The sequence below is a fragment of the Quercus robur genome, chromosome 4, assembly GCF_932294415.1.
Source record: "Quercus robur chromosome 4, dhQueRobu3.1, whole genome shotgun sequence".
In the NCBI taxonomy this organism is placed as follows: Eukaryota; Viridiplantae; Streptophyta; class Magnoliopsida; order Fagales; family Fagaceae; genus Quercus; species Quercus robur.
The window spans coordinates 57578654-57592196 of record NC_065537.1 but is presented as its reverse complement, the minus strand read 5'-3'; the positions used below and the strand labels follow the sequence as shown (position 1 = coordinate 57592196).

General features: G+C 35.3%; 2 protein-coding genes across 2 annotated transcripts; both read right to left on the bottom strand.

Moving 5' to 3' along the window:
• Positions 1-5601: 5601 nt before the first annotated feature.
• On the bottom strand, positions 5602-8019 carry LOC126723105 (type III polyketide synthase A). The gene is made up of 2 exons (XM_050426384.1): positions 7467-8019; positions 5602-6682 (listed from the first exon to the last, which is right to left on the bottom strand). The coding sequence occupies exons 1-2, from the start codon at positions 7666-7668 to the stop codon at positions 5718-5720; spliced, it is 1167 nt and encodes a 388-aa protein (XP_050282341.1). The 5' UTR covers positions 7669-8019; the 3' UTR covers positions 5602-5717.
• Positions 8020-8761: 742 nt separating this feature from the next.
• LOC126723103 (pentatricopeptide repeat-containing protein At1g02060, chloroplastic) lies at positions 8762-13276 on the bottom strand. Its single transcript, XM_050426383.1, has 5 exons — positions 13095-13276; positions 10855-12996; positions 10492-10674; positions 10235-10398; positions 8762-8977 (listed from the first exon to the last, which is right to left on the bottom strand). The coding sequence occupies exons 1-3, from the start codon at positions 13184-13186 to the stop codon at positions 10662-10664; spliced, it is 2247 nt and encodes a 748-aa protein (XP_050282340.1). The 5' UTR covers positions 13187-13276; the 3' UTR covers positions 8762-8977; positions 10235-10398; positions 10492-10661.
• Positions 13277-13543: the final 267 nt, after the last annotated feature.

Below are 13543 nucleotides of genomic sequence, written 5' to 3'. Positions count from 1 at the left end.
TATGTTGAATATATAATTCTATCAATTACCTCTTCTAGGAGAAAATATAGATATCTGCAAAAATCTTGCATCTTCACATACTTTTTGATTTTCAATAATTAAACTAAACAATGTGTATGGGTGACAAAAACATAGGGATGAGAGGAAAATGGCTAGCTATCGTCAGTCAGAATACTCAGTCAAGCTTAAACCCACATGCAGAGAAATGGAAACCAACAATGTCAGTAGGGCTGTTTCAACACATTTTGTGGCCTAATACGACAATTTAAAGTAGGAAATTTTATAAAAAATTATTAGTTTATTCTAATATCCCAATGGTAGTACTCGTTGAACTCTAAAAGCCATCAAGTTGATATTTGTTTTTCTTAACAACTTTAGCTCAATTGAATTGGTTTCATCGCATTATTACCACTATGATCATGCTAAAATAATGAAATATAATTATGTTATTGGCATGTTAAATGCCTTTCATTCAAAATATGGTCATATTTCTATGTTTTTATTTTATTTTTATATGTATGGAGTATTTTAAATAAAAAATAATTTTTTTTAAATACTTGTAAATTTTTAACGATGTCGTTTCTAGTGAATACCTCAATTCAGTTTTAAATAGATTATTTCAAATCTCGCTCAAATTCACGGTCCACAAAAATAGGCCTAGTCTATACATTTTGGGGCTATGAAAATGTAAAATATATTATTACTTAATATTATAAGCGATACATGAACTATTTTCATATATTTATAAACATATTTTAAAACTTGTAGTTCTAAAAATATCGAAATAATTATTATTAGAATAAATATCATATTTAGATGGTTACTATCTCTTTTGGCAATGTTTGACTTTAGTTATTAAACAATAGATTTCAATAATGAATTTGTCTTGAAAACTATTAGTTTTAATTTTAATTTTAATAGAGAGAGAAATAAAGTGTAAAATTTTTGGAAGATTAAAAATTTTTACACTTTTAAACTACCGCAAACATAGTGAAACATATTAATAAAATATTGAACATTTGGAAAGAGAATAATATTTTTAATCATTTTTATTTATTAAATTTTTAGGCCTTAATTAAAATTTTTACATCGTAAGACAAATAAACAAAAAATTCTATTGGCCAATAGAAGATGTCTTCTTTTTTTTTTTTTTTTCCCCAAGTGAGAGGCATTACTTTTTTATTATTATTTTTGTGCAATACTATAAGGCAAATAGATATAATATATTTTATTTTAGAGGGACCTTCTTTCATTTGGAGGCCTTAAACCATTGCCTAATGGTTAAGCCGCCCTTGAACGTTGATGGATGAAAGGTCCCTCTTATTAAAAAAAAAAAAAAAAAAAAAAAACTAGTTTTGAGAAAAACTCTTCAAATTTCTCATATATCTCTTTTTTGGTTGCGAATTTTGAAAATCAAACTGTTAAATTTCATGTTCTTTATGCTCTTAGCATGTATAGGGACAAAGGCTTAAAATCATGTAGTGGGCTTTGGGCTTCACCCGGGACAATTGACAAGTCCGAGGAGAGGCAAATGATTATAAAAGGGACTCACAGTTAAAATCCCATAAATAGAAAATGCATGAAAGACGATCCGAGGAGGAATACCTCTTCAGATGCGATTGATGTAGCGCAAATGCGTAACCCTAGCAATTATAGGGCCCCTTCGTAAGGCCCTAATGATAGGAGTGTGCCATATAAACATACGGGGAAGAAGGAAACACAAAATATCTAAGGAAAAGCTGCTACCATCACATTAAATGCAATGCAGCTACTTTTCTAACCGCATTTATGTAGAGAGGATCTCTGAACAGTGTTGCCTTAACTACCACAACTCATAGAAGATTGAAGGGGGGTGTCTGATGGGACGGACACTTAAGTAAGAATTCGGATGATCAACAAGTGTAGGATCAAGATGGCTCAAAGAAGGCTATATAATATGAGAGATCCCCATGAGATAGAGATCGGAAAGTAGAGAAAGTACACTGTAACAATCTGAACTGTTTTAGTATCCAACTGTGATCAATATACAATACCTGTGACCTTTTCGAACTAAAAGTCCATTGATATCAACATCTATTATTTATGTTTGATTGTCATTTAGTCCAATACTAACTGTTGTCCAATTCACTAATACCTAGTTCTTTGACCCATTCTCTACAAATTTATTGTATTGGGCTCATTGGACCAAGACTCCATACAATTTGGGATTGGGCTCCAAATTGTGACCCTACAGCATGTATATCAAATTTCATTCAAATAAGATGTTATTTACTATTTGATCAATAAACTTATTTTTTATACACAATTTTAGATCACGAAAACTTGAAATTTTAATACTTTTTTGATAAAATAACAATTGATTTTTGATATTCTTAAAAATTTTGCAAGCATAAAGGACATAAAAAAAATATGTAATCCAACGGTTAGATTTTCAAAATTCATACTCAATATAAAAGATATATAAGGTGTTTGTAGGATTTCTCTCTAAACTAGTTTAGAGAGAAACTTTGTTCCACTTTCCCCGAGAAGGAAATCATCTTCTTTCAGAGGTACTGCTTGGTTCACTTTACACAAATATATTTAATTTTACGTATCAATTATTGAAATTGCTACTTTGAACTCTCTTTTTTTTTTTTTTTTTTTTTTTTTTAAATTCTTTTAATTAGCAATTAATTTTTTTTATAGAAAATTGATTTTTTAAATGAAAATATTGTTTCTTTATGCTGAGAAAATGTCACGTCAATTGCTGGCATGTGTTTGATAATGGAGAAATGTACTTCACGTTTCATCGCCTATTAGAGCATTCACATCAGCTCTTGTATAAATGTGTAAAATACACATTTTGGCCACTTTTACACATTTTGAACCAAAAAACACACTACATCAGTCCATTTAAAATCGTGTATAATCATCTAAAATTTTCAACGAATTACAGTACCCGTGTAAATTTACACGGGCACTGTAGCATGTGTATTTAGTTTTTTATTAATTTCCGTTCGCACCAATTTTTCTCTCTCTTCTCCATGCACAACGACCTCAACTCCTCATCTTCTTTTCCTCAGATGCACACAAACACATCCTCACAGAAAAATCAACACAGAGATATACTTGCTAAAAAAAAAAAAAAGAGATACACAAACTCACCCACACACAAAACAAACCCAAACGGAAAAACAAAAAAGAGACAGATCGGTGCTTATCGGAACAATCGGAGCTCGTGGGTCTCGCTTGATCAGAGCTCGTGGGTATGGGTCTTGCCTGATCGGAGCCTGATCGGAGCTAGGGAGATTGGTGCTTGTGGATCGGAGCTAGGGAGAATTGAGCTGTGGATCGGTGCTTGTGATCGGAGCTATGGATCGGTGCAGTTGTGGATCGGAGTTGTGGATCGATGCAGCTGTGGATCGATGCTTGTGATCGGAGCTGTGGATCGATGCTTGTGATCAGAGCTATGATCGGAGCTGTGGATCGATGCTTGTGATCAGAGCTATGATGATGTGGATTGGTTTGTGACCGAGAGGGAGAAAGATGAGTATAGAGAGATAGACCGAGAGGGAGAGATTGGGTATGGAGAGATAGAAGAGAGAGAGAAAGAAATCAGAAAATATGAGAGAGAGAGAGAGAGAGAGAGAGAGAGAGCGCGTATAAAAACAGGTAAAATGGGTTAGGTGAGAGAAATAATAAAATAATTAAGAAAATTGATTATTTAAATAAGAGAGGTGATAGAATAGATGAACTGATGTGGGTGTTTTGTAAAAGTGATGGTGTAAAATAGAAAAAGTAGGTTTTTGGTGTAAAATAGATGAAATCTTTTAGATGAGCTGATATGAATGCCCTTAGACTAAATTGTTCTTTATGAGAAGAGACAGTATCACAGTAATGGTCTTTAAATAATATCATTAACAAAAAACAATTGTTCTTATGATTGGAGATTGTGTTTCTTGTTATTAGTACATATGGATACTCCATCAAATGAGGTCTATGTCCAAGAGCAACCAGCCCACATAGCAAAAATTGTGTTCAAAACAGGGTTAATGTCATCAATCCTTGGTGAAATGAACAAGGGCATGTTCATTGTGCAGGCGAGGCTTTCTAGTGCCAGAAATATTATTGATAGAATCTTTAGTCTCCACCATGTGTTTTTTTCTTTTTTTTTTGGGGGGGGGGGGGTGGGGGGTAGATATGTTTTGTTAATTAGAACTTGGTTGTAAAAACCAGATCGAAGGCAAAACCGGATTTACCTCTAGTTCTTGATTTTGACTAGTTATTGGGGTTTTTTCCAGATCGAACTAGTGGCCGGTTCCTGATTCAACCAGTCGGTCCAGTTTTAAAACCATGAGTTAGAATTGAATTGGATTTGGATTGTAATCTTGTGTTTGTTGGTATTGTGCTTTACTTTGTATTTGGGGATTATAATCTTGATATGAGTTTGGATTGTAATTTTTTTTTTTGTTGGTATTGTCTATTGTGCTTTAGTTTTTATTTGGGGATTGTAATCTTGATATGATTTGATTATAAATTTGGTTATAAATTTGCTTTATTTATGATGATGTAGTTCTAATTCTCAATTTAATATTAATAATAGTAATTAAAAAAAAAAATTTCCAACCCAATCCAACTCGGTCCACATGGGTTGGATTGGACCCTTGTGATAGGTTGGGTTGGATTTTTTTTAACCCACCATGGTGAGTTGGTTTGAAAAAGACTCACTAACCCAACTCATGCACAACCCTACCACCTATAATCCTATGTGAACATGACCGTAGTCGAATTGGAACACGTGTCCAAAACACAAGGATCAATGTAGACGTGTCTATATTTAACCATTAGAACTGGATGCATTTGCTGTATCTTGAGGACACGACATATACGTGTCAATGCTTGAATAATTGTGTCATTATAAATAGGAAACCATCAAAATAAACTCTATGAATCAACTTCTTTTCTTTTTTGTCTTATTTTATTCTTTTAATATGAACAAAAAAAAGGTCTTGTGTCACTGTTCTTGCCCACTTAAACCCAAATTCAATATGGTGTGAGGCACCCTTAAGTACGTTAGGGTTATCCACATCACATCATAGCATTTTTTTCTCTAAAGTGTGTGACTTGAACCAACACACTCCCGCAAGCATCACGTGGTGCCAGTCCGTAACTCCTACCAACGAACCACACCCCCAAGACTCTATGACTCAACTTCAATAGTCAAGAAATGGGGAGATTTTATTTAACTAAGTTACTGTCATCATTTGATAAAATTCAGTTTTGCACTTATTCACAAAGGTTTTTTTTTTTTTTTTTGGTTTATAATCCACAAAGTTGTTTTATTATTTTTTGGTTGTATCCTGTAGTATATGTAACACACAATGTGCTGTTATCAACCATGTAATTTGATCATAAGCTTGTAAGTTTTTGTTGAGCAAATTAAAAACCTTTCGTAAATGTTGTTCACCCCCTAAAGAATGAATAAGCATGAAAACATGTAGACCAAGAAATTATAGGCGAAACAAAACATCAAATTGCAGTACAGATGTTATAATTATGTAATTGGTCATACTGACACTTCCATAATTTCAAGACATATATCGAAGTTAGATAGTTTAATATTCTTAATTCCCAATTCTTTAGATATTACTAATTTCAAATGCAACATAACATTCCTCCGAAGAAGATAATTCATAAGTAGTTAAAGATTAAACCAAGAAATTGTCTCCAAGATGTGATTACAGGCTACGGACGAGTATGCCTTCGAAAGTAATGCCTGGTCCAAATGCTAAGGCAAGCCCCCATTCTTCTCCTTGTATCTTCAACTCCTCTCTCATATACTCCATAACATAGAATATGGTGTTGCTACTAACATTCCCGTAATCCATTAATGCCCTTCTACTACACTCTAGCTTCTCACTTCTTAAATTCAGTTTGTTCTCAAGCCTATTAAGAATTGCTGGTCCACCAGGATGAACAGCCCAAAACAAGTCATTGAACTCTTTTATATCACCCTTTGCCATGAGCTTCTTGCAAAACTTCTCAATGTTATCCTCAATCTTCTGGGGTAGGTCTCTTCCAAGCTTGAAGTTTATACCCTCTTCAGAGAGCCTACCATCAATCACATTATGTGTATCTGGCAAGAATTGTTGGACAGCATAGTTTAGCTCCATGAAAGGAGACTCTTGACCTGTTAAAGGGTCAGTTCCAATAATCACAGCTGCAGCTCCATCACCAAAAAGTGCAGCCCCTACAAGGTCATAAGGGCGGTCCTTGTTAGGTGGGCGAAAACCCAGGATAGTAGTCTCAGAAGTGGTTAATAAAACCCTGCTTCCTGGATTGTTTTCAGCTATGTCCTTGGCAACTCTAAGGCCAGTGACACCACCATAACAACCTAGAAAATATAGCATGACGCGGCTAACATCAGTCCTTAGGCCAAGCTGACTAGCAAGGTAAAGATCACCACCCGGTAAGCGTATTTCACTTGAAGAAACATAGACTATGTGAGTGATGTCTTGTGCTGGCCTTCCCCATTCCTTGATGCAAGCAAGGCTGGCTTCCAAGGCCATTTCCACCACTGCTGGGTTTGCGATTTCAAGCCTTTGCCTGATTGTTGGTGAGCCCTCAGTAACCAGTTCAGGGTATTTGTCTAGGATCTCTTTCGACATCACTGTGTATCTTGTCTTCACAGTGGTAGTTTTGCCTAGCAAAAGAGAGATGCATGGTGAGTCCAGGGTATTAATGTGTAGAAAGACTTCCCATGGCTGCTGATACAACAAAGGTTATATTTCCCAAAAGAGAATTGACAAAAAAAAAAAAATTTGTGAAGATGTATTCATTAAAAACATTCGATTCTGTCCCTTCAGGGACATCCGATAAAAACATTCGATTCTCTGTAAAGATGATAAAATTAAGGTTAAATGGCATATTTGGTCATTAACCTTTTATCTTTGTTTCAAGATCATCCTTATACTTTGATATGTTCCAAAAAGGCTCTATTGCCATCCAACAGTTGAAAAATGCTAAGGTTACAAAATAGAATTCATGAAACCAAAGTCACTTTGATAATATGGAGCCTATAGCAAGGCATGAAACATTTCGTTTGCCACATAAATGATAATAAAGTAGGAGGCAAGTGCCTTTCACCAAAAGTGACAGGTTAGAGATTCAAGTCTGAAAATCAGTCTCTCCAATAAATTAGGGATAAGACTGCCTATCATAACCTCTCTCAGATCTCACAAAAGTAGAGGATTTGTACACTTTGTACGACATAGGTGGTGATAAAGACCATTTTGAAATAATTTTTAAAAAAGAGGAACAAAAGTGAAGCATTTTAGAGTATAAAGACAAGTTTGAAACAATGGTCAAAAGTTGAGTACCAAATATATAATTTAATTAAAACTAAACAAGGACAATTTAGAAAGCAACAAATTGAATTTGGTATAAAAAGGTTCCAAGCGCAAATCGAAGTAATAATATTTGCTTACACAGGCGCTCCAATTTCTCCTTAATGGACGAGTCTACACATTTTGTGTCACGAATGTAGCCCTCAACCAAGCAATCTTGAGGAACGAGTTGGCTAGGAAAGGCCTTGCCCAATGCAAGGACTGTTGCCTTTCCTGGTGTGGGAATACGTCTAGTTTGTGCAGAATAGTGGTTTGGGGTGCCATTGCCATTAGTTCTTGACATCTTTTTAGTAGTTGTGGCAAGAAGATAGAATTTGAGTTTGATATGAACTTAGGGAGACTTGTCAATCATATATAATGAGGAGATTGGGCTTGTTTTTGGAGAGAAGTTGGTACCAAGAGAGAATGGCATGAAGAGAGAGGAAATGATTACTTTATTAAGTTTGGTTATCTTTTGGGTTCTTGGGTTGGAAGTGTGAAGATTTATTAAGGTAACAATCTTTTTCTTTCTTGGTTTAAGAACTTGTCCTAATTCTAACTTACCATTCCTTTGTGCTGCTTCGTATGACAGACTAAAGAAAAGAGTTGGATAGTCCATTTAACATAGGAACGAGAAAGAACCTTTTCTTATTCTTCTCTCTTCAACCAGAAATCTCAAAAATAAAAAATAAAAAATAAAAAAGCATAAACCCATAGCACCAAAAACAATAGAAAATGCAAAAAATGAATTTTCTATTTTCATCCAGTTATTCTGGCTTTTGAAATCTTCCAAGCAATTAATTGTGACAGTTTCAATTGACCCATAACCCGGGGGAAAAAAAAGGTCCCAAGTAGTGAATAGTAACCTAGTTGATGACTATGAGAATAAACAATAACTGCTTTGCAATCACATTAACAAGTTACAAGTTTATAGCGCCATTTTGTCAAGAATAACAATTTCCCTGTATCCCTAACCAGGGAAGACACGCATTGTCAATCTTCAATGTCTAGGTTGTGCTCAAGTTTATGGAGTGTTGCTGAGAAATTTCCTCATCACAACAGTGAACCACTCAAAGAAGCATGGTAGCACAACAAACTAGCAACTGGAATTTAAAAAAAAAAAAAAAAAATTTCAGTGCCATCTGCCTAGACATATTTGTTTCGCCTTTAGCTTGATTTGACTGCCAACAGCTAGAGACATAATTGGTCCACTTTTCCCTTATTTTTAAATCTAAAATTCCATTAGGGGGCTGGAAAGTGGAAACAAAGTAGCAAAGAAAGGATTATATGTAATGTTTTTCTTGAGATTATGTATCACAAAGTGCACATTTTTCACAAGCAAAACAGGAAAACATATAACAGAACAACCCCTACATGAGAAGGTAGAGTGCAACTGGTAAGCGGATAAAAATCTTATTGTCATATACTGGTAGAGTAAACAGTATTATTCCCTTAATCTGCCACAACCACAATGAACACAATGCAATTCACATCCCTAAACAAATAAAAATCTTGTTGTCATATACTGGTAGAGGAAACCATATTATTCCCTTAATCTTCCATAACTGCGACGAACACAAGTCACAAGATGTTCTTGGATTGCTACCTGCAGTCTGCAGACATGAGTGGAAGAAATTAGATCAAGTTATGTGTGTTTGTGAGTGAGCATGGGTGATTGGGTGTATGTAAGATAGAGACTAGACAATTTATTTTAAAAAATTAGATCAAGTTATTTAAGAAAATTTATTGCATACAGGAAAAATTCTATGCCTCATATGACAAGACATCCATAGAAGAGATCAACAGATATACTCCAGGTGAGGCCCCAAATCATGTTACATGGACTGGAGCTTTTAATGAAATCATTTAGGAAGCAACATGTGGTTACAAATGTATGAACTAATTTGTTTATAAATATAAAAAATGATAGGGAAATACAGATATCTCCTCCAGATCAATACCCTTAGCACATACATAAGGGCAGCTCTTAGAGGAGTAGCCCTTACGCAACAAGGTAGAAGTTCCTTTTTTGCTCATAATATGCTGGTCTTTTCTTTTATAGTGGAGTCACTTATTTTCCTTGGCTAACTATTATTTTGAATAAGGTTTAGTTAGCTTTTCCTTGCCTAGATTGAGCTAATGTTACTCCCTTTTCTCTCAAGTTGATTGGAGTTATGTAGTTCAGTCTATAAAGGAAGGACAATTGATCGCACTTGGCGCAGAACAACCATAAGCTGGCTCTTTACTCCCTCCAAGTGCTTCCAATTGTTTTATTTATTATTTTATTTTATTTTATTATTTTTTTTTTTTTTGGGGGCCAATGTTAGAAGGAACAACAGAGGAAAAGGCTGCCCCAGCCAACGAAATTGACTGAGGTACATTCTTTCTTGGGGGACCATGCCCTCAGGAGAAACAAGAGATGATTGCCTCTCAATAGAATTCCTATTTGGGGGATATTGACCCATAGTAGAGTAGAGATATCCATATGTTTTCACAAAATCAATTAAAATTATAAATCTTTTTTTTTTTTTGATAAATAATTAAAATTATAAATCTTAGTTTTACCATCATAATTTAAAGGGCTTTCCCATACATGAAGACCAAAAGGAAAAAGCTAGGAGAATGGATTGATAAGTATGCATTGTGGCCATAACTTGAACACAACATATACTTATAAATGTGAGAATCCCACTCAAGAATTGAAAACAAGCATAGATATGAGTCATTCACTAAAACAATGAAAGATATAGTCTACTTCCATATTTCGTACATTTCAGAAAGATGGCAAATGAACCAAATAAAGTTATCTATAATAAAGTGCAGCAAAATAAAAAAGAACAAATTTTATGGTGATCCCAGGAACTTATTACCAGAATTTTTGAGATGCTGAAAATAACTCCCTTGAAAAGCAGTGTTTCAAAATGCGAATAGGAATAGGGATGTGGGGAATTTTGTGCCTTCAATTTACAGTGATGTAACAGCCAAAGTCATACGCTTATGAAAATCATATCCAGACTTTATTCAGCATTTCCCTCTGCACAACAACAAATGGGCTGCAATTTTAGAAAAGAATAAAAATTCAAGCATGTAATATGCATAGTTTTGATGATAAAACAAAGAAAATTACCAAATCACTTCAATTCCTTGGAAAAAATTATCCAAAAGTTGTCATGTGCTCAAACATTGAGCTTGGGCTCTCTCCACATTCTTTCACCATCAACAATAAGCTAATCAAGGAGTCCTGATGTTTGAAGCTGACATTCCATGCAAGGCTTCCTGCCCTCTTCTGGTGCTCTTCTAGGTTTCCAACCTGTGAGATAGACTAAATAATTTTAAATAATCCTTCAGAGCAGCAACTTTTATGCTTTTAATGCTGTATGAATGCATTTTCAAGCCAGCAAATTTAGAATAACTTTAACCAACACTAATCTTACAGGACAACTGAAAAAACGAGAATTAAACATAAAACACATGCACACTCGGGACTTACAGTTTTTGAGGTCTTGACTTCTCAGCGCTAGACTTTGGACTTGGAGCAGGTCTGTCCAAATGCCCCTGTTCTGGAATCCTCTTAGATACAAACCCAGCTTCCCGTGATCTTCCCCCAGCATCTAGGGCAGTTTTCAAATCATATAGGCAGGTCAAATTTTGATTTACTCCTTTCTCCACCATTTCATAGTACAAACCAAATGCTTCTGAGAGTTTATTCATTTTACAAAGGCCCAAAATCACTGTATTGCACATATCTGTGTCAATACTTTGATCCTTATCCAAGGCAAATAGCAACATTTCATGTGCATCTAACAGTTTTCGATTCTGGCAAAGGAAACCAACCAATTCTTCCATTTTAACTGAGTATCCATTCTCATAAATCAAGCCAACAATCTGAAATGCTTTATCCTTCAGCCCACTACCAAAAAGTAACCTTATACATTTTGTTGAGAGATTTATATTTTGTCTAATTTTTTTCTCTAACATCAACATTATAGAACTGGCAGATTCATGAGCACAGCCCATCTCTAGAAGTTCTGCAAATATGGAATGGAATGTTTCTGTTTTTGGGACATGAGCGCTTTTTAGCATCTTCTCTAGTGTCTGCTGGGCAAGAAGAGGCTTTCCCTTCTGCATGAAACCATTGATCAAGGATTCATAGATCTCAACATCGGGCACAAAATCTCTTCTTAACATCCAGACTAAGAGTTCATATCCAGCTTCATATGTACCTTCCCTACAATGTCCCATGATTAAGGTTTTGTATGATGGAGGGTCTTGTGTTCCCCTTTTCATTAGCTGCCGAAACACTCTCTCAGCCTTTTTAGTTTTCCCATTTCCACACAGATATTCAAACATAGGGTTATATGCAGCCACAAGAGGCTTACAACCAACAGCACTAAACAGGATTTCCTTCTCCGATAGCTCATCAAACAACTCCTCTGCCCTACCATAATCCCCAATCTGACACAAGCTACGTATTATAACACTATATGTAGCTGAATCTGGTTGAACCTGCAACTCAGACATCTTATCAAACATTTTCAATGCTTCATCCAAGTTTCCGGCACTGCAATGAGCATGAATTAATGTATTGAATGTACATGTATCGGGAGTAAATCCTCCAATTCCCTTCATTCCCTCCAAAATCTCTTTTATCTTATCCAGCTTCCCTGCCTCACAAAGCCCCTTAATTAGAGTATTATAAGTAACTACATTAGGTTTAAGCCCTTGACTACTCATCTCTTCAAGAACAACCAAGGCCTCATCGATCTCTTGTTTCATACAGTACCCTCTAATCAAAGTCGTATAAGTAACAACATTAGGATTCAAATCCACACTTCTCTTACTCATACCCTTCACCACATTATGCGCGATACTAATCTTCCCTACCCTACACAGCCCATCAACAAGGGTATTATACGTAACAACATCCGGTTCACATTTATAACGTGCCATTTCCTTAAAAAAATGAAACCCCTCATCAACCATTGTGTTCATACAAAAACCTCTAATCAAAATATTAAACGTATAAGTATCCGGAGTAACACCATATGTACTAAGCATTTCATCATACACACTCTTCGCCATATTAGTCCGACCCCGTTTAAGCAAAATTGACAAAAGACTATTGAATGAAACAACCGAAGGCGAAACCCCTAAAGACTTCATTGTTGAAAACAGCTTTATAGACTCTTGGAACAACCCAGCTCGACCGTAGTTCCTAATTAAGCTATTGAAGAACCTGTCCTCGAGCTTAACCGCCCCATTAGACCGTTTATCAATGGAAAACAGGAAATTTCTTGCTACATTGAGATTTCTATGGCGACCCAAGATTTCTAACATCATGAAGTATGATTGGGCAGTGTGAGAGAAACCCATTTGTTGTACCCACTTGAAGAACTGAAAGGCTTTGGATGGGGTTGTGATAAGGCGGAGAACTTGGAGCACAATGGTTTTGGATAGCGAGTCAGAGAGTGAGGTTTCAAGGTCATTTGACCAAGGGTTGGAATTAATGAGCCTAGCCATGGCTTTAGCCTTTTTCTTTTTGGGTTTGAGTTTAACACTCTGGTGGTTTGGTTCTTTGTTGTTGTTATCATTGTTCTCGTTGTGGGTATTGGTGTTTTGAGAGGAATACCACCTGGGTTTTGGAAATTAGTTAAGAAAAAGATACATATAGAAGTGTAAAGTGGTGTGTGTTGGTTAGTGAGAAAATGAAGAAAGAGAAGAGAAATTTACCTGGGAGTTGAATGAGGCTGAGAGTTAGAGTTGACGAATTGCTTTCTTAAGAGTGTCAATGATCGACTTTGAGAATTGAGAATGGCGGCCATGACTTGAAAGTGCCGGAATTTTGCTTCATTACCTGGGAGTTGAGTGAGGCTTGAAATGAGCTTTGGTTTAGGATGGTCCGCTGGAGTAGGGAAAGTAGACCTGGCAAAACGAGCGGGTTCGCTTAGGTTGATCCGTATTTTTCACATAACTTTTTTTTTAAAAATTTTATAAAGAAAACATGACTCAATCTAAAATGTATTATTTTGAATTCACCACTTATATCAATAATGAACTCAGTTAAATTTATTAATAATTATTTAATAATTTTAAAATTATACAAATTCTAACATTGCTATCTAAAATAAAATAACACAAAGATAAGTAAAACATATACACAAGTTTTATTTCTACACAAT